The 19129-nt window shown below is 31.5% G+C and overlaps 2 protein-coding genes and 1 non-coding gene across 4 annotated transcripts; 1 reads left to right on the top strand and 2 right to left on the bottom strand.

Moving 5' to 3' along the window:
- Positions 1-8419: 8419 nt before the first annotated feature.
- On the bottom strand, positions 8420-10616 carry LOC129309334 (60S ribosomal protein L17-2-like). Its single transcript, XM_054950880.1, has 7 exons — positions 10539-10616; positions 10397-10433; positions 10123-10163; positions 9110-9340; positions 8924-9026; positions 8780-8847; positions 8420-8691 (listed from the first exon to the last, which is right to left on the bottom strand). The coding sequence occupies exons 1-7, from the start codon at positions 10539-10541 to the stop codon at positions 8656-8658; spliced, it is 519 nt and encodes a 172-aa protein (XP_054806855.1). The 5' UTR covers positions 10542-10616; the 3' UTR covers positions 8420-8655.
- Positions 9673-9798, bottom strand: LOC129310185 (small nucleolar RNA snoR74). Its single transcript, XR_008593028.1, has one exon. It is a non-coding gene; the product is annotated as a small nucleolar RNA snoR74 (small nucleolar RNA).
- Positions 10617-10925: 309 nt separating the features above from the next.
- Positions 10926-13736, top strand: LOC129309762 (probable arabinosyltransferase ARAD1). 2 transcript variants are annotated; one of them, XM_054951469.1, is made up of 5 exons: positions 10926-11183; positions 11266-12045; positions 12284-12580; positions 12679-12777; positions 13080-13736. In XM_054951469.1, exons 2-5 carry the CDS (start codon positions 11581-11583, stop codon positions 13500-13502), a joined length of 1284 nt encoding a protein of 427 aa, XP_054807444.1. In that variant the 5' UTR covers positions 10926-11183; positions 11266-11580; the 3' UTR covers positions 13503-13736. The 2 variants fall into 2 exon arrangements, with proteins under 2 accessions (XP_054807444.1, XP_054807442.1); XM_054951467.1 differs by having other exon boundaries at positions 10926-12045.
- The last annotated feature ends 5393 nt before the right edge of the window (positions 13737-19129 follow it).

Raw genomic sequence — 19129 nt, 5'->3', positions numbered from 1 at the left:
ATCTTCACTTCTAAAAATAAAAATGATACTTGATATTTATATTATACATGTTATCTTTCCAATTAAGTCGTTTATATCACATATCATTATTGTAAAGTTGAGCAATTATATCAATACACATTTATTTTTTGTTATTTAATATATATAATCTTAATTAAGCTTAGTTTGAGTATGTAAAGCACATTTTTAAAAAAATTCTATAAAATTATCTTTTCTTAAGATAAATATATAGATAGAGGTGACACTTTCTATGTTGTTAATATTTTTAAAACTGTTATGTATAACCATATACAATTATCAGTTGGTCATCATTTTTAAGTCAGTAAAATTACTTTTCAAAAGCTATGTAAACTAATAGTCAGTGTGTGTGTATTAATTTGTCCCCCAAGGTCACAGTGCTGGTTACGCCTAAACAATAACTTAATGAGGATGGTTATGGAGGTACTCGTGAGAGGGTTCAAATGGTATTCATGGAGGTTGCAAATGCGAGGAGGTAATGGATCCACATCAGTATTTTTGACCTGAACTATTTTATGAGAAACACTAATTATCCTAAACTATTCATTAGAGCAATATCCTTCCTTAAGTGTCAAATTCGTTGTAATGTTGCCATTTGACTAACGGACATTGATGTTGATTGTTAACTCCATAATGATCTTAGATTAAAGAGCGTTGTTATTTCTAAAGTATTCATGGAGAAGTAAATTGGCACCGTAAAGTTCAAAAAATATGGAACAATTGATGCTTTTTTTTTCCCCACCTAAACATGTGATATCGTGTCTAAAGTATTACATGACTTGCAACCTATGTATTCATCAGTCAAAAAAAAAGTTTAGTATCCCAGACTAACAATAAACATGCAATACTTTTACAAATTATATATACTTATCTTGAATTGTCAACGAGGAATTTGTAACTAAAAAAAATTCCTCTCAACTTGTAGTAATAATTAACGTCAAAACATGATATACACATGTTTCGATTAAAAAGTAAGAGTAAGAAATGGATGTTACTTGACTTGCAAACAAAGCAATCATTGATAAAAAACAGAAAAATGTATATCAGCCCACACTTAACTATAATAGTTTAGCAACAGGTAGTGTTTGGATTTGTTTATTTGGATTTGAAACATTTCAAATCTTAAATTTCAAATCCATGTATTTCAAATCTTTTGTTTGAGTAATTAAAAAGTTTCAAATCTTAATATTAAAATTCTTTGTTTGGATTGTGCAAGAAATTTTAAATAACCATAATCAAATTCTGTTTTAATTTTCTTTTTTATTTTGTATTTAAATTATCAACCAAAATTCTTGCCCTTCAACCATCTTATCTTAATCATTTTTTAGAAAATTTGATAAATAGAAAAAAACTAAAAATTTAATTTAAAATGATGAATTATAGAATTGATTTATTATTCAACAATAAAACAAAATACTAAGAACATTGTTAAAATTTTGAAACAACAACAAGCCTTTATCCCACTAGGTGGGGTCGGCTACATGGATTGCAAGACGCCATTGTGCTCTATCATTTATCAAGCTTTTAGGAATATTATTAATTAAGAGATCGCGTTCAACAACTTCCAAGAATGTTCTCTTAAGCCTTCCTCTACCCCTCTTAATCGGACTCAAAGTTATATGTTCCACTTTTCTAACTGGTGCCTCCCTTGGTCTTCTTTGTACATGCCTAAACCATCTCAACCGATTTTTTACCATTTTTTCCTCAATAGGTGCTACCCTCACTTTTTTGCGTGCGTGTTCATTTCGAATTTTATCTTTACGTGTATCTCCGTACATCCATCGTAATATTCTCATCTTTGCTACTCCAACTTTATGCTTTTGCTGTCCTTTTAGAGTCCAGTATTCACTACTATATATCATTGCCGGTCTGATAGCAGTGCGATAAAACTTTCCTTTAAGTTTATTAGACACTTTACGGTCGCAAATAACTCCTTTAGCTTTTCTCCAATTAAACCACCCAACTTGAATCCTATGTGAAATATCTCCACTGATTTTGCCATCATTTTGAATAATGGCTCCCAAATATCTAAACTTTTCCACTTGAGGTATAATTTGATCTCCCAATTTTACTTCCAAATTATTGTCGAATAATCTCTTATCAAATTTATAATATAAATATTCTGTCTTACTCTTACTCAGACGGAAACCTTTCAACTCCAATGTCTTCCTCCATAATTCAAGTTTGCAATTAACCTCTTCTCTTGTCTCTGCTATAAGAACTATATCATCCGCGAAAATTTTGAAACACTAAAACTAAATATTCTCAATACCAAGTAAAGCAAAATATTAAGAATATTACCAAAATTTTCAACACCAAAACAAAATTCTATCTGTACAAATCCAATCTCCAAGAAGCGAAAGTAATATTAAGAACACAGCTGGAAGGATAGGAAGTGATGCACATGTTGATCAACATGTCCAACGCCCGACAAATGCACAAGACAAAAAGCAGAAAGATCTCAGACAAGTTGACAGCAAGTCCTTCTTCTCGATTTGTCACATGATATCCAATATCAAACAACCATACCAATACAGTCTTGATGGGAAAGGCCGATAATTTATGAGAAGTGCAAGTCTCAATGCTTGGTGGCATGCTTAGAATTGTCTTGTAGAGTTACAAGGTTCTAAATCAAAATTAAAAAACGCAAGGAAATTAATGAGCTGAGTGAGATAACTTTGTTGTAGTGATATAATATACAGTACTATAAGACGGGGGGAAGAGTAGGCTGAATACGTCTCTAGAATTTAATATCATTGTGGGCAAGAGAAATGGTTGCCAAACAGCTTGCCAACTTAAAGCTAATAACTATTTCAAATGTAAGCCATGGTGAAATTATGGAAGAGACTGTTCGCATATGATACACCACGAGACGACTAAAGGCTAATATATTCCAACTCCTTTAAGCATATTTCATACCAAGAAGAAGAAAATTACACTTCATCAAAAAAGAAGACGAAGAAGAAGAAAAAATTACACAAACAGATATCTGAGTGCCCTGTAACCACCCCTAAACCTCAAAGAAAGAACCAAACTCTAAATAGGAACAAGAAAAATGGCTAGTATGAAGGCCATCTCATAAACAGAAAATGAATGCAGACTCATACATAAGCCTTAAGCATATATACATTCCACATTTTCTAAGGCCTGCCAACTTTAAGTCACAAGCACTACATCAACTCATCATTTAAATTTACTCTATGGCATCCCATATAGGCAGCAAACAACTACATACAAATGACTAGCACACTAAAAATATTTCATAGAACTAGAATAAGAAAAATCAGAGTGGAAAGAGATTGAAAACTTATATTGCTCTATCAACTTGATATTCATTCCGCATTTATAAAGCTAAAGTATCTCTATATTGTATAGTATTGATGTCAAATAAAGTGGAAAATGGGCATGTTTTAACAACTAGCATAATGTTGAATGCTATCAACTTTCAAGAAAAAAATCAAAACCACTCTTTTTTGTCATCGTTGGGAAGGGACTTGATTAAATTAAACACTTCTAGATCACCCTTTATTAGCTTTCTAATAGCTTGAAAACTTCAAATTTTTGAAGTCCTTGAATTTGGGAGACTACAGCATGAACTTCTTCTCCACTAAGCTTTTTTTTTTTTCTTACTTTGCAAATATTCTTTGAATCAGTTTGCTATCTACATTACTGCATCAGCTAAAGGATCTTTTCTAACTCTTTTAACTCTTCTAGAACTTTGTGAAATTTGACCTTGAAGTATCTTGATCTTCTAAATTGATATTAGATTGTACTTTATTTCCTTCTTGATCTGTTTCCTCATTAACATCTTGAAAATTTACAGCACCTTCACTAGTGGCTTTATCACTCCCATATAACATGACAATGTCATCCTAATTCACTATTATTCTATTTTGAAAGCCACTTGCTTTAGGAAAAGTCTAGGAAAAAATAAAAGTTATTAAATGAAACATTAATAACAATTAAAACTTTGTATACCTCAAATTTCAAAATAAATTTCATGCCATTAAAACTCTACATACCTCAACATATTCATTCCAAATTCCTTATAATCCAAATTTTAGAATCTGAACTTGTCTTGCTTAATCCAAAAGCAAGAACAAGCTCACTGAATATTAGAGTAGAACATATAAATTCATATAATCTTAGCTAAAACAGAAAAAACAATAAAGGGAGAAATCTCAAATAAAATTTAAAATCTTAAAACCAGTTCACCCAACATATATAGACTTACTCAATCTAAAACATACTTAGAGAATTAAGAGAAACAAGGTAAGAGAAGAGGGAAGGAAGAAGAGACAAAAGATGATAGTGACAATGTGTGTTAGATGAAATGAAGAGAAGCTTTATGAGGACACTCACTTGAGTGAAAGAGACGAGAACGGCACCTGAGTGAGAGAGATGAGAACGATAGAGAAAACAAGATGACTAAGCAAGAGAAGACTGATGAGGACGAATGTGATGCGGGACAAGAGATGAGAGATTTGAAATAATAGGGTCTGAGAGAATATTTTAAATTATAAAGAAATTACAATGTGACTTGAATTTAGATTTAGATCAAATTCAAATTCATATATTTTTAAATACCCAAATAAAGGATTTGGCCCACATCCTAATCCAAATCCAAATCCAAATCTATAGGCATTCAAACACAGCCTTAGTTAATCATTAATATGGATTGATGCTTTTTTTTTTTATTTATGAATACCTAGTTGGTAAGCCATGTAACACTTTTAATATGATATGGCATGTTTATGGGTTGAAGTGCATTTTTTTTTTCTTTTCAACTATTCTATAAGGAGCACAAGATACCATGAACTATTTATTAATCAATGTCGCCTCTCAAGTGACAAGATCATTACAATGTCATTCCTTAACCAAAAGACATTGATGTTGTTCATTAACTTTTAGTTGACTTTTGGTTAAAGAATATTTTTGCACTTAAAGTATTTATACAAAAAAAACTAACACCCTAAAATTCAGTTATGTGGAGGAATGTGTACCCCTTTATTTAGAAAAATGACACCTAAGTCCCACAAAAAGAGAAGTTATTACTAAGAGGTGTTATAAAATTTACAGAATACTTTAAATTTTAAATTTTGTGTATTTACAACTTGACAACGGACATTTACAACTGGCAACTGACATTTACAACTTGTAAGGGAAAATAATTTTTAATAGTAAGTTATAAATACTCATTATCTAGTTATAAATGCTTTTTTGCTAAGTTGCAAATAAGCAAGATTTGAAACTTATAAATATTTTGTAAATTTCATGAAACCTCTTAACAATAAAATTTCTTTTGTGGAACCTTGGTGTCATTCCCCCCTCCCCCCCTTTTTTTTTATTGAAACATATGGCATTGTGTTTAAAATATCACGTTTTTTCAGCTATGTATTCATTAGTCAAAAGATACTGGGCTTACTTTAAAAAGAATGTATAGGAATTATAGATGATACTCATCAGTATACATGTCCCAATATATAAGCAGATACCTTTTTAAAATAGGAAATAATTACTTGAAATGGAAAATTTTCTTCTCTCTAAAGAAGAGAACGTGGAAACACTTTAAATTTCTTGATATAAATTTATTAACTTTGATATTGATATTGTTGTGCACTTTTCGTCTTTTGTAGTTAGCTGATTGGGTTTTTTTATGTAATGTTTATAGGAACAATAAGAACTATATGAAGCATATTTAGAACCAAAAGAATAGAGTCAACTCAATTGATTTGTTCTTCAGAAACATTACCTCAACCTCAATCACAACTTCAGAGTAACGATATGATGCTATTGGAGAATTGGATTTGATAATGGATTTAGTTTAGATGAATCCAAATTCATCACAAATCTCTCATGCTTCTTCTAATCCTCCATCACTCAGAGAATCCGAAAGTGAGATGTCAAGTTTTGATGATGATGGGATTCAATAGGTTTTTTCGACAATTTAGATATGGAAGATTACAGTATTCCATACATGCTTCATCCTCTGGAACATAACTGCGTAAAAGCATACCCCAAAAATAGAGCCTTTAATATTATAAAGGATTAAAATTTATTTTTGCTTCTAAATTATTTTTGTAGAAACATTTAGTGTCGCAAACTCTTTATAGTAACAATTTTATTCTTAAAATAATTACATTATAGTAATGTTACTCCTAATATTAATTGAGTAAACGCTGACTGTCAACTTAGTATTAGGGATAGCATTGTTATAATTTAATTTTTTTTCAAGCATAAAATTGCTACAACTTAATTATTTCAAGGGCAATATTGATATGATTTGAGTTAAACTTATTTCTAAGTCAGTTAAGTTTATAAATAATGTTTGTCCATTTAATATTAGGGGTAATATTGTGACGATTTAATTATTTCAAAAGTAATATTGTTACAATAAAGAGTTTTTGACACTGGATGATTTTAAAAAAAATAATTAAAGTGTAAAAATCAACCTTAACAGCCAACTAAAGATTTTTATACTTTGGAGCAATAATGGTTGATTGACTATCGCCGTAGGACCAAAAAATTTGTAAATTAACTTACCCAGGGTGTAGTACGGATCATAGCGTGGCTGAAATTGAAATGTGAAAATAATTTTTATTAGCTTTTTTATTACACGTATGCAATTAAAAGGTTAATAATTACAAATTGCAACATTCTAAAAATCCAACCGAATGTAAGATCGACAAGATTAGCGGATATCAATTTTTATAGTCTAATGAGTTAAACTAATAGTTAAATCAATAATATAATAATTAAATAAATAATATTATTATTATATATATACACAATATTTATGTGTGTGTGGGTGGGTGTGTGTGAGAGAGAAAATTATATCCGTAATGTCTCATTGTTAATAAAATAACATAGATAACCATAAATCAATGAGAAAATAACAATTAGGGATTTCATAAGAGCTATAATTATAAATCTTAATAACAGATTATAGTCCTTACTTTCAATTAAAAAAAAAATTGTGAGTTGAAAAATCTACTAAACACATTTAGGATTATTTTAAATGTCAATTGAAAATTTACGAGTTAATTATGAATGTTAATTTTTTACTATAGATAAATTTCTAAAAAAAATTAAATGAATACACTAAAAATTATTTATAATATTAGTTAAGAATTTATGAAAGTCAATTATAAATTACAAATTAATTATTTATTATTTTTTTGCTATCAATATAGAGGCAATTTGTTTTAACTTATTTCAAAGGAAAATCACTTTTGTTTTCTTAAATCTATTTTGTATGTCTTTATTATATTTGTTTAAACTTTTAAAAATGATCAAAATTGCCATAAAAAAATTTCTGATTATTTTAAAAAAATTGGTTTGAATAACTTCTAAAAGTAATTTAATATAATAGATGAAAAAAGTGTTTTAAAGAAATGAAATACACGAAAATATCATAAAATTTTAAAATAACATAACAATAAATTATTTTTATAAAACAATGGTAAAGAAAGATATCATAACATTTAAAAATAACTAATTAATAATTATTTTTTATTATTACAACTAAATATAAAATAATATTTGCTTTTTATAAAATATCTACAAAATAAATTTTTTTATAAATTTTTAAACTACTTAAAAATTACTTATTTTTTAATCTTAAACAAAAAAATTCATAAATAAATCACTTAAAAAAACTCATTAAATACATTTAAAATTATTTTTAAAGAATTTTCATGAATCACTTGTAAATCACAAACTTATTATTTGTGAAAAAATCAATAAAAAAATTTAAAAATCTTCATATCTTTAATTGGGTCTTTTTAATCTTAAAATCAATTAACAAAAAATAATTTATAATCTATTATTAAAATTTCAATAATTAATTACCTATAATTATCAATTAATGTTCTTGTGAATCCTAATTGTCATTTTCCCTAAATCAACTGTTAGAAGAAATTGAGAAATTCAAGAGCAGGAAGCATTTTAGTCCTTTAATTTATCCTTCTAGGAACCCTGCCTCTTTCCAATCCATTGATCTATGGAATAAGCTTACCCAGAAGGATGAACCCAATGTTGAGCATGGAATGATTTTTGAAGAAATCAACCGAACATGCCCTTGTAAGGAATGAGAAAATTCTAAAAACCAAATGGTAGTGCTGAACTCGTCTGAATTCTGAAAACGAGCCATATCAGGATAAAGTTGAGCAATCTTTGAAGAATGAACTTTATTTAAATAAAATAAACTGAAACATTTAAATTTTGAATTTAATAAAAACAAATGGAGACAATATGATTTTAATTATGATTATTAATATAAATTATCTTCTGTTTTCTCATCCTGTATTCATTCTCTCTTTACTTCCTACCAAATATAAAATCCAAGGCAATCAAGGCCCAAAATACGTGAACAAATCAAGAGAGCTAGATAGGCATCTCATGTTCTAAATCAAAATTTAATATTACGCTCTAAACAACAAGTATCCCAACAGAGTAACGAACCAACCAATCAGGTGGTTTAGCACGTTATGTTCTCACGAAGATCTGATCAACTCGAAGTATGAGACAAAACACAACTCTTCTAAGAAAAGCTCAATGCCAAATGTAAACAACAAGTAAAAATCACAAAACTCTTATGTCAGCAGCAATTGATGATGACGCAACACTGCAAAAAGCTTAGGCTTTCTTGCCTGTTGCCAACTGGGTCTCCGGCTACAAAACAAAGAAAGCACAACAAACATTAGATGAACAAAGCTGAAAAGGAATCAACATCCAAAAGACAGATGATCATAATTCATACCTCCTTCCTCACAGGCTCTTCTTTTTCAGATAGTATCAATTCTATGTGGCATGGAGATGACATGTAGGCTGCAAAAACAGTCTTCAATAAGTGATGGCACACAGCGAAAATATTAAAATTAACATCTCAAGGTTTTAAACATACGGTTGATTCTTCCATGAGCACGGTAGGTTCTGCGTCTTTGCTTCTGTGCTTGATTAACCTGGATGTGAGAAATGTAGAGAGCATCTACATCCAAGCCTTTCACCTGGAAGGATGCCAGAAACAGTTAAGTTGATAGGCAAATGTTAACATAAAAAAATCGTAAATAAGCATATTAATACGACATACTTCAGCATTACTTTCTGCATTCTTGAGCAAATCAAGAATGAATTTAGCTGACTTCACAGGCCAGCGCCCTTGTCCATTAGAATGTCTGTTCTTTGCCTGAGCTGTCCTCCCAACACCGCCACAGAACCTTCTGAATGGAATAGCCTGTTTGTGGGCTATCACATCTTCCAAGTACCTTTTTGCCTTCGCCAAGGGCAACTTCCTAATGGCAAAGGCTGTCTCCCTAGTGTTCTGTAAAAGTTAGACAAAAAGTAAATAGCACGAGTATTGTTTAGGTTTCATCTTTCACTAAAACTTATTACAAATAGTCAAGACGAATCACACAATAACAAATTGCATATAGCTTAAGTTTTAAGCCGTATAAAGTAAGTAGAATAAATGACTTCTTTTGCAAGCCAATGTTGTTAATGAGATCGACTATCAAAAAAATTAAACAAATAATCCATTAGATGAGGGGATAAATCATTTCACTCAACTTTAGACGCACTAATGTATCCTTAAATAATAAGAAATCTTTAACTAAAATGGCAACAAAGAGATTAGCCAATGCAATCAACTAAAAGACATGTTCCATCATTTACTGAACCTTCAATGACAAAATACACACAGGTTCACCCAATAACAATGGTGACTATGTCCCTGAAGTTTACGAGTGAACTGCTCACAAAGGCAACAGATCCTGCTTTTTTCCATCAGGTTTTCTTATTTCTTCTTAGTACTTCATGTTGACATTTAAAATGGCCTAATTTCAGTTTCTATTAGGAAAGATGCCGTCAGTTATCAACTGTGTCTGGGACTAAAAGCTTCAGAGAACTTTAGAAATACAACACGCACCATGATTGCATCCAGTAACACCGGAAAATTTCATGCTCAAGAATTATTACTGTTTAAAAGAAAAGGTGAGCCTACTGCTAGCACTCTCATACCCTAGGAACGTTAAACGGCGATTCCATTTCAAACTCAATTGAAGACAATTCACATCATAAAGAAGACCAAGATAGCAGATACAGTACCTTAAAATGGACTCTAAGGTCGGAGCCTCTCGCCTTGCAGGCTGCAGCGTATATGGTCACATGTTAGAACCAAATAAAGAAAACAAAACTCAACAGTTTGAAACCATACAAGTTCGCACCAAAACACAAGGAAACCAATTTATGCACAAAAAATATAAAAAACAAAGATATAAAAAACATGCAAAGGAGTAATTCTAACGCGATCTACTCGAAACGCAGAAACAATAGATGATTCCACAATGTAAAGGACTTTGGAAGGCAAAACTGCACTTACACTTCGTGGTATTGTCGGGTTCTCTGGAGTACTTCACCTAACAAATAGGAAATTAATAACATGTAAATCAAAAGTGTGCGATTAATTACAAACAATGAATTGGAGAAGAGAAGAGAATCGGAAGGAAGAGGCTTGTCTCTACCATGGCGGCTGGCTTGTGCTGATGCTCCTGCCCTAGCTAGCTTGAAGGCCGAAGAAGGAATAAATATGACGCTCACAATTTATAAAAGCAAAAAATATAAAGCAACCAACAAACCTGAGCGCTCTGGCCCATAAACCCTCGTAATAGGTTTGGTTATTGGGCTTTAATCAGATCTGGCCAATTCATGAGTAATGGGCCAAACTAAATCCGGACCAGGCCTATAAATATTTTCACACGTGGCACCAAATATTATCACATCAATTAATTATTAATTAATTAATTAATTACACGTGAGATATTTCTTGGCCAACGAACATGATCCGTCAGATCGATTAAAGTGGTACTGTCGGTCAAGAGAGCAACATAACGTCTCTTTCAACTAATTTGTCGAAGTTCAGGGATCTCCTTATTCTCTCTTTTGATTCAGAAGGGTCTTAGGTTTTCCTCTTTGGTCTTCGTCTTCATCTTCGTCTTTCTTTCTCGTTCAGTTTTAAATTTCTCTGTGATCCTTTTCTTTCCTCTTCGGAGTTACATTTTCTTGGAGGCATTCTTGACCAGTGATATATACAAATCTTTGCGAAACGCTTCAATCTTTTCATGTCGGAGCGAGTTTATCACATGATTGACGCTGGACAAATCGATAATGTTGGTTAGAATTTCCAATTCTTTCGCTTTTGATTCAGAACTGTAATTGGTATTCCTGAATCGGATGGCTTTCTTCGAACAGAGCCTGGGTCGAAGAACTGGGAAGAGCTAGGTTTTATGAAGAGTTCCATCACTGAGACTTGACTCGCCTTGAGTTTGTCGAAAATAGCCATTGCAGGGAAACAGAGACGTATGAGCTTCTTTTCCATATCGGAATGTTGGAATCTTCAAGGCAGAGTTAATAATTATTCAATATTAATTTTTAGCGTCACACTTTATTAATGTCTTTGGAAGATTCACCTCCAAATTTACGTGAATCATGGATGGTGTACTTCACGTTTAGAGGAATAAGAAGGCAATTTTCTTCCTCCAATAAAATTTCAAACAGTGAAAAAACATGTTTGGAAAAGTGGTTCTTTCTTCCATTTTCGTGGTCCTACTCATAGCCTCATATACAGTTTTCAAAGGTGACATTAATATTCGATCTCATTTCTCCTTGTCATTAAATTCTTCGTCTCCATGTCCGGCGTCTGGCCCTCCTTTCCGGATCTACATGTACGATCTTCCTCGCCGATTCAATGTCGGGATGCTTGATAGGAATAATTCGGCGGAAACTCCGGTCACCGCCCAGGATTGGCCGCCGTATCCGATGAATGCTGGGCTGAGGAAGCAACACAGCGTAGAGTACTGGATGATGGGTTCGCTTATCTATGATGGAGACAAAGACCAGCCCGAAGCAATAAGGGTTTCGGATCCTGAACTTGCCGATGCCTTCTTTGTGCCATTTTTTTCTTCTGTGAGTAATAATTTACATGGACATCAGATGAGTGGTCCAGCTGCGGAGGCTGATCATCAATTACAGGTGTTTAATTCAAAGTAAAATTTGATCCATTTTTTTTAGCGTATATAATTAATTAACATTATCTTCTCTGTGTTCGCCAATGTGACTGATTTCACCGTATAAATTTGTCCTTTGCTTGTACGGAGGTGAACTCTGGCTCTTCAAAATTGCTACCATAAGTAAAATAACAGGAAGTTTTAAAAGTAATATTATAATTTGTTATCTGAAGGAAATGATTCCGGCTTGTTACTGATTTCAGAGAGATGTAGTTGAATTCTTGAGAAAATCTCAATATTGGCAAAGGTCAGGAGGCAGAGATCATGTTATTCCTATGACACACCCAAATGCCTTTAAGTTCCTGCGAAATCAGGTTAATACGACTATTGAGATTGTTGTCGATTTCGGTCGCTACTCCAAACGTGTTTCTAATTTGAGGAAGGACGTGGTGGCCCCTTATGTGCATGTTGTGGACGCTTTCACAGATGATGACCCGCAAGATCCATATCAGTCTCGCAAGACGTTGCTTTTCTTTCGAGGAGGAACAAAACGAAAGGATGTATGTTTTGTTTAAGAGTTAATTTAAAGAACTCGGTAACTATTTCTTCAAATACTAACGAACGTGAAGTTGATTTTCTGTGTTCTGTGATGTTGCAGGAAGGTACCATCCGTCTTAAATTAGCTAAACTACTGGCTGGTAAATATGATGATGTTCGCTATGAGCAGAGTGTTGCGTCAGCAGATAACATAAAAGAGGTATGTTATGTAGAAGGAAGTTAATATGTTTAATTTACGCCTCCTTAGTTGGCAAAATTTCTAGCATTAAGATTTTTCTTTGCCTTGTAACCAAGAAGCAAGTTTCATTGCACAAAGGAAATAATACTGTTTATGACTTGTAAACAGTTTGCTGCAGATTTTATATTTTATATTGACGAGATTGATATATTGATATATAGTGTTATGGGGATGTTTGAGATTTTGAAACTTTCTGTGTAATATAAACAGAGAATTGCTATCATTGCTGTTGATTTCAATATTCGTTTTTGCTGTGACAACAGGCTTCTGTGGAGATGCGTTCATCGAAGTTTTGTTTGGATCCAGCAGGAGACACACCATCGTCGTGTCGTCTGTTTGATGCAATTGTGAGTCACTGTGTTCCTGTGATAGTGAGTGATAAGATAGAACTCCCATTTGAGGATGAGATTGATTACACCAAGTTCTCAGTGTTCTTCTCCTTCAAAGAAGCATTAGAACCAGGTTACATGGTGGATCAGCTACGAAAATTTCCGAAGGAGAAATGGATTGAAATGTGGAGGCAGCTCAAGAACATTTCCCATTATTATGAATTTCATTACCCACCAAAGAAGGAAGATGCTGTTAATATGCTATGGAGACAGGTGAGGCATAAGCTTCCTGAGGTCAGACTTTCTGTTCATAGAAGCCGCAGATTAAAAATCCCTGATTGGTGGCGTCGTAGATAATTTTAATGCAAGTTGTGAACGTTGTGATGTTATAAAATAAGTAGGTACTTTTTTTTTTTTGGCAAGAAAAAGAAATTACCAAGCTCTAATTCACAGCCGACTTTACCACTTATTCTGATTCAGCTAGGATCTTCTCAAGTGATGTTCTTTGAACATGAATAAAGCTGGTTGAGTTTTACTGCTTCCTTCCTTGCAATTTATAACTGGATTCTTGAGGTACATTTGTAATGTTAAATTGGGGACTTGGATTAAAGATCAAAGGTCATTTTGGATCCAAGAAAAATGTGATTTTGCCAGTGATGAGTTCCAACATTATTAATAGGGAGAATGACAACTAAGTGTCAAGGGCATTAATTTATTCGACTAAAGTTTCAATGAGTTTCCAGCGACTCCAAGATACTAAGCAAGTCATTGCTCTTATAAAAGTCGACTTAGGTGAAAATTTTTACTTGCAAATTTGGTTTCTCATTTTGCAACTTTGAAATAATAAATTTATAATTCATTTTTTAAATTTTAAAAGAGAATGCGGATGTTAACATTGAAATTTGAAAAGTAATAAAAACATTATTCTAACAGTTCTAAAAATTTGCATGTTTGGCTATTTTCAATATTTTAAAAGAGAAACAAGTGCTAATACTTAAAGTTAAAAAGTAATAAAGTTATTATTTTAATTGTTTTAAAGATTTACAAGTTTAGTTTTCAATTTTATAACTTTAAAATGATGAATTTTTTAACTTATTTTTAAAACTTTAATTATATATTTAACTTTAGTGTTTAAGTTAATTTCTTTATAAGTCAGATTTGTAAAAAACAAAAGCATAAAACTTTGTTAATATTTTAAAATTGGTTGAAATTTAAGTTGAATTAATTGATTCTTTAAGATTTAGTTGTCATTTTCTCTCATGAACAAGTCATTCTAAACATTGGATTGGAATCCATGTTATATTGGTTAAAAATTAAAGAGAATTACATTTAAAAACCACTCAATTATAGATAAGGATTAATAATAAGTTTTACTAAAAAAGGACAAGTTTACATTTTCATTTTAATAGCAATTTATTTCATATTGATTTTTATCCATAAATAATTTGTCTAAATGATCCTTGAACGTGACCTAAAAATTACTCTCACTGTGAGGTTCCAAGCATGGTCAACAACAATTTCAGGCTGGACAATTGCAAAAGAATCAACCTACCAATAATCAACATTATCAATCTATTCCCACAACATAAACAATTATTTATAAATCAAATCTTCTACAATTGTAAGGTCATACATTTGAACGAGAATGAATTCGAAAAAGCAAGAATTTACGTCCTTTTACACTTGTATTTTCTCTCTGGTTTTTCAATATTTTCGAATACACTGTGCACAGTATTTTTTTTTTTTAAATCGCTGCAGATATTTTGACCGCAAGTATCCATGTGTAACTCTAATTATCGAAACCTCTTCTTTCGCGGTATCCACATGATTTTATATATATATATATATATATATATATATATATTAGCCCGTATGCCAAATCCAGCCCCAAAAAAGTGCAACCTGAAAGAATTTAGATATCTGCAAGCTAAGCCAAACGAGTAATGTATGTTGTCTTGCTCTTTTGACCTTAGCTGAGGTTTATATAATTATATATGGGGGTGAAAAACAAGTCATTTTTATTAATTATTAAAAAAAAACCAAATACAAACACCAATAGTCAAAGCTAAAAAACATTTAGAAAAATCTATAACATTACAACCTAAACCCACAACTTTGTTTAGGGATTGAGAGATGGGGGGTTTAATTTTTGTTTTCAATTTATGTTGATAATTTCTTTCCTCAATAGTGTTACTATGAATGATGATATGATGTTGAGTCTTCTCTTAGTCTGATCACTTTAATTGGTTTTTCCTTAGTTAAAAAATGATATTTATTAGGCATCGTTGGTTTGATAGATTTGTTTTTAGGTAAAAACGATGTTTGCATTTGTTGGCTTGTTTATATGAATTTTATGTGGTTTCATTCGGAATATACATTATTTTACCCAAGAATTTTCTTCATGTCATCATGGGGAAGGGAGTAGCACTATTTGGATAGGGCAGCTCGATGTTGCCTATAACCAAAGAATGTGAGGACATTCTACAAGCATGATTAAGTAGTAGGCTACAAAATATAGTCCATTTACCTTCCATTCATCCTTCGAGCTAGACATTAAATGGCATGTTCTCTCCTCGAAAGCTTCTCGAGTCTTAAAGGTTAGCATTGCTTTGCACCTTTTTCCCTTAGGTAATGTTTGTTATGTAGGATTGAATAAGTGGGATTAGGTTTGAAATTGGACAATACTAAGTTTTTATGTTTGATAAGTGAGAATGAAAAATTTATTCCTAAGCCCAATCCTATCTAGGTGGATATACATAGTACCACCTTCCTTTTGATATTAGAAAATTAATCCTAGGACTACAAATTTTCAAGCCAAATTGCCCCTTCACACCATTCCCCTTCCTCATTCAAGTCATCTCCCACCTCCACCTTTGCCATTGACAGTGATGCTATGCTCCTTGCTAGCGATGCTTTGTCTTAGGATTGAAAGAAGTAGAAAGATCTTTGCCAAGCCTCAATTCATCACAAGGTACATAGTGGCATAGATCGATGCTACTCAAACAAGATTGAGTTTGAGTTCAAGTTCAACATTAATGGGTTCAAGTTTGAGTTTGTTAGATCTGGGTTCATCTTCCTCCCACCATCGATATCCATATTAAGTCACATGTTTGAGTTCACCATTGATGGGTTTGAGTTCATCTTTTTCTAGATCTAGGTTTGAGTTACAAATTGATGGGTTCAATGTCCCAAAATTGATGGGTTCAAGTTTCATATCTGGGTTCAAGTCTTCCCTCCACTTTGATTGTGTTAGATTTGAGTTCAAGTTCATCCTCTTCCTCATGTAGATCTATTCATCTTTTTCCCCACTCTCCCACCGACTGTGTATTAATGATAAAGGCATTATAGTATTTTGATGATTTTTGATGGATTATAAAATAAAATTAATGCAAGTATTCCATCCAAATATTACTTCATATCAACCATACTTTTAAAACTTCAATCCCAATCAATTCCAATTCTAATCTCAACGTCAATCCAATCACAAGCCATCAAAATTCATACTTGCATTCCAAACAAGGCCTTAGTTCATTGGACTGTGCAACCATAATTAGATTGTTGGTTTGTCTATTGGTGTTTTAAAGAGACCTTAGTAAAGAGTGTCCTTAATTGATGCATGTTGTATTATTAATCTTGTTTAAAATAAATTTGTCATTCTTTTTAGGGTCCTCTGCTTTTCTCCACAAATATGTTTGGGGTTTGGAGAATAAAAATATATAGTTATTTTTTTATTATAATTATTTATTTGTAACTATCTATAGAATTTTATTTCACACTTTCTGGAAATTATTATTTTTCGTAACATTATGAAATTAATTTTACTCATATTATTATTTATTTGTTGGGAGGTGGGATTTTAATGAATTCAATTTTAGAAAAATGAAGAATTGTGGCTAGAAAGTTTTTAATTGATGTTTTCTTTTAATTTTTTTCTCTGACATCTCTCAAATAAAATCTTACAGCACACTTTTTCTGGATGAAAATTTTATGACATGCTTGTCCATTAAAAAAAATTGATCGAACTCACTAAAATCCCCTCTTTTCTTCTACTTTTTTAATTCTCTTTAAACAAAAAATGAAAGTTAAAATTATCAGGCATTGCATTTCACAGATATAAAATCTAGTTAACAATAAAATTTTGACATTGTATAGACTATAGGGAATCAACAACTTTTGTCATGTCCTCCTCTTTTCCTCATGTGCAATTGATAAGTTCTTTCAGACTTTTCTTGAAAATTAATATTGTAAAAATTGAATCAAAAATAAAAAAATAAGGACCAATAAATCATTTTCATTTATTGTAATTTATTTAATTCAATGATCACATGTCACAAGGCAACTTCTGATCCAACTAACCATATATAGCGCCATCACCATGTGGAAGTAGAAACAGAGATCTGAGGGAAAGGAAGCGATGTAATTGAGCATCTCTATTTTTTTTTTTTTGGACATACAAAAGACAGGCTACAGCTTGGATAAAATTCACCGAGCAAGTAATATGAGATTTATTATCCCAATAGAAAGTAGAGAAGTCAACAATAGGTTCCATCAAATTGTAGAAATCTTCCTCTCTGTTGAGCATCTTTGGTCGGGAAGTTGGCCACTTATAAATTCTCTCGGTTATAATAAAAAACTTTCACTTCCCAATTAGAGTGTAGCCAGTTCAGTGCATCAATAATATTTGATCACAAAGAGGGCGTCAATCCTCCCCCAGTTCGAAGCAAGTGGGGTGCTTCTAGAGAGTCCATATTACGATGAATTTTATTTAATTGGAATTGTTTATAAAAAGTTAGAATTGAGGTAAGAGCAAAACATTCAGCTATAATAGGGAGAAAGAAACCCAATCTTTTTTGAAATCTTAGGATCCAATTGCCCAATAAATCTCTAACAACTCCTCTGCATGTGGCATAACCATATTAATTGACCAATCCATCGACATCTAAATCTTAGATAACTAATAAATTGTATTTAATACACACTTTTTCTTACTATTAGTGACCAAAAGTCATATTATATTTGCTCAAGTTCCACATTTATTGCATTAACTATAAAAAATTACTTAAGTGTAGGATTTAGTGCATATTAGAAGCATTTTAGATCATTTGAGTCAATTTTGTAATTTTCAAAACTTTTTGGGGCAAAATGCACATTTCTAGAAGTTTAAGGGTAAAACTGTAGTTTTTGAAAATTAATTCAGAAAAATAGAAAGCTCATCATTTGTTAATTTTTAGTTCTTCATTAATCTCATGAGCTTAATTTGAGTTAATTTAACTTAGATTGTGAGTTATTCACTAAAACATCCTTTAAAATGCATACTTTTTATATTTTAATTGTATTTTCCATAAGCTTCGGAAGTGTATTAGGTTTAGTTTTTACAATAAAAAAACTCTTAGAAAACTTCTCATAACTAAATTCATCTCTTAATCTTTCATTTAATTACTTTAATTCACTTCACCATATTTTCATAATTTACACCTAAGTTGGATAAATTCATGAGACACATGGAATTATTTATATACAACTTACTATTTAATGAGTTCATTATGTGTTTTAGGCTATTGAAAGCTCTTGGATGATTATGGCAGCCCCCTTACACGAAATTAGAATCTTGGATGAGCTGTTTTGATGATCAAAAGGTCACAAATGATTGATGAAATTTTAAGAAAACACAAAGACAATCATAACAATTCCATCTTCCAAAATTAATTCAATTTTTTCTTATTTTTATTATGCATTTTTCCATAATTCCGATCATGATATTTTTGAAATTCTCCTTCCATTTTTAGATTATTAGTTCTCTTTCATTTCCATTTATTGTCATTTAAATAGTTCATTTCCAAAATTTATGGTTATACATAAAACACCATATGAAAGAATTCTTAGATGCACACAAGGTTCGCATCACTTTAAGGTACTTGGTAGGCATAATTCCTAGCTATTAGATTGATCTAAATGAGTTTCAAACACTGCAAAATAGTTTGAAT

This window comes from Prosopis cineraria, unplaced genomic scaffold, assembly GCF_029017545.1.
Source record: "Prosopis cineraria cultivar Desert tree isolate PC_DT_omini unplaced genomic scaffold, ASM2901754v1 PC4, whole genome shotgun sequence".
NCBI lineage: Eukaryota > Viridiplantae > Streptophyta > Magnoliopsida > Fabales > Fabaceae > Prosopis > Prosopis cineraria.
This window is presented reverse-complemented; position numbering and strand designations above follow the sequence as displayed.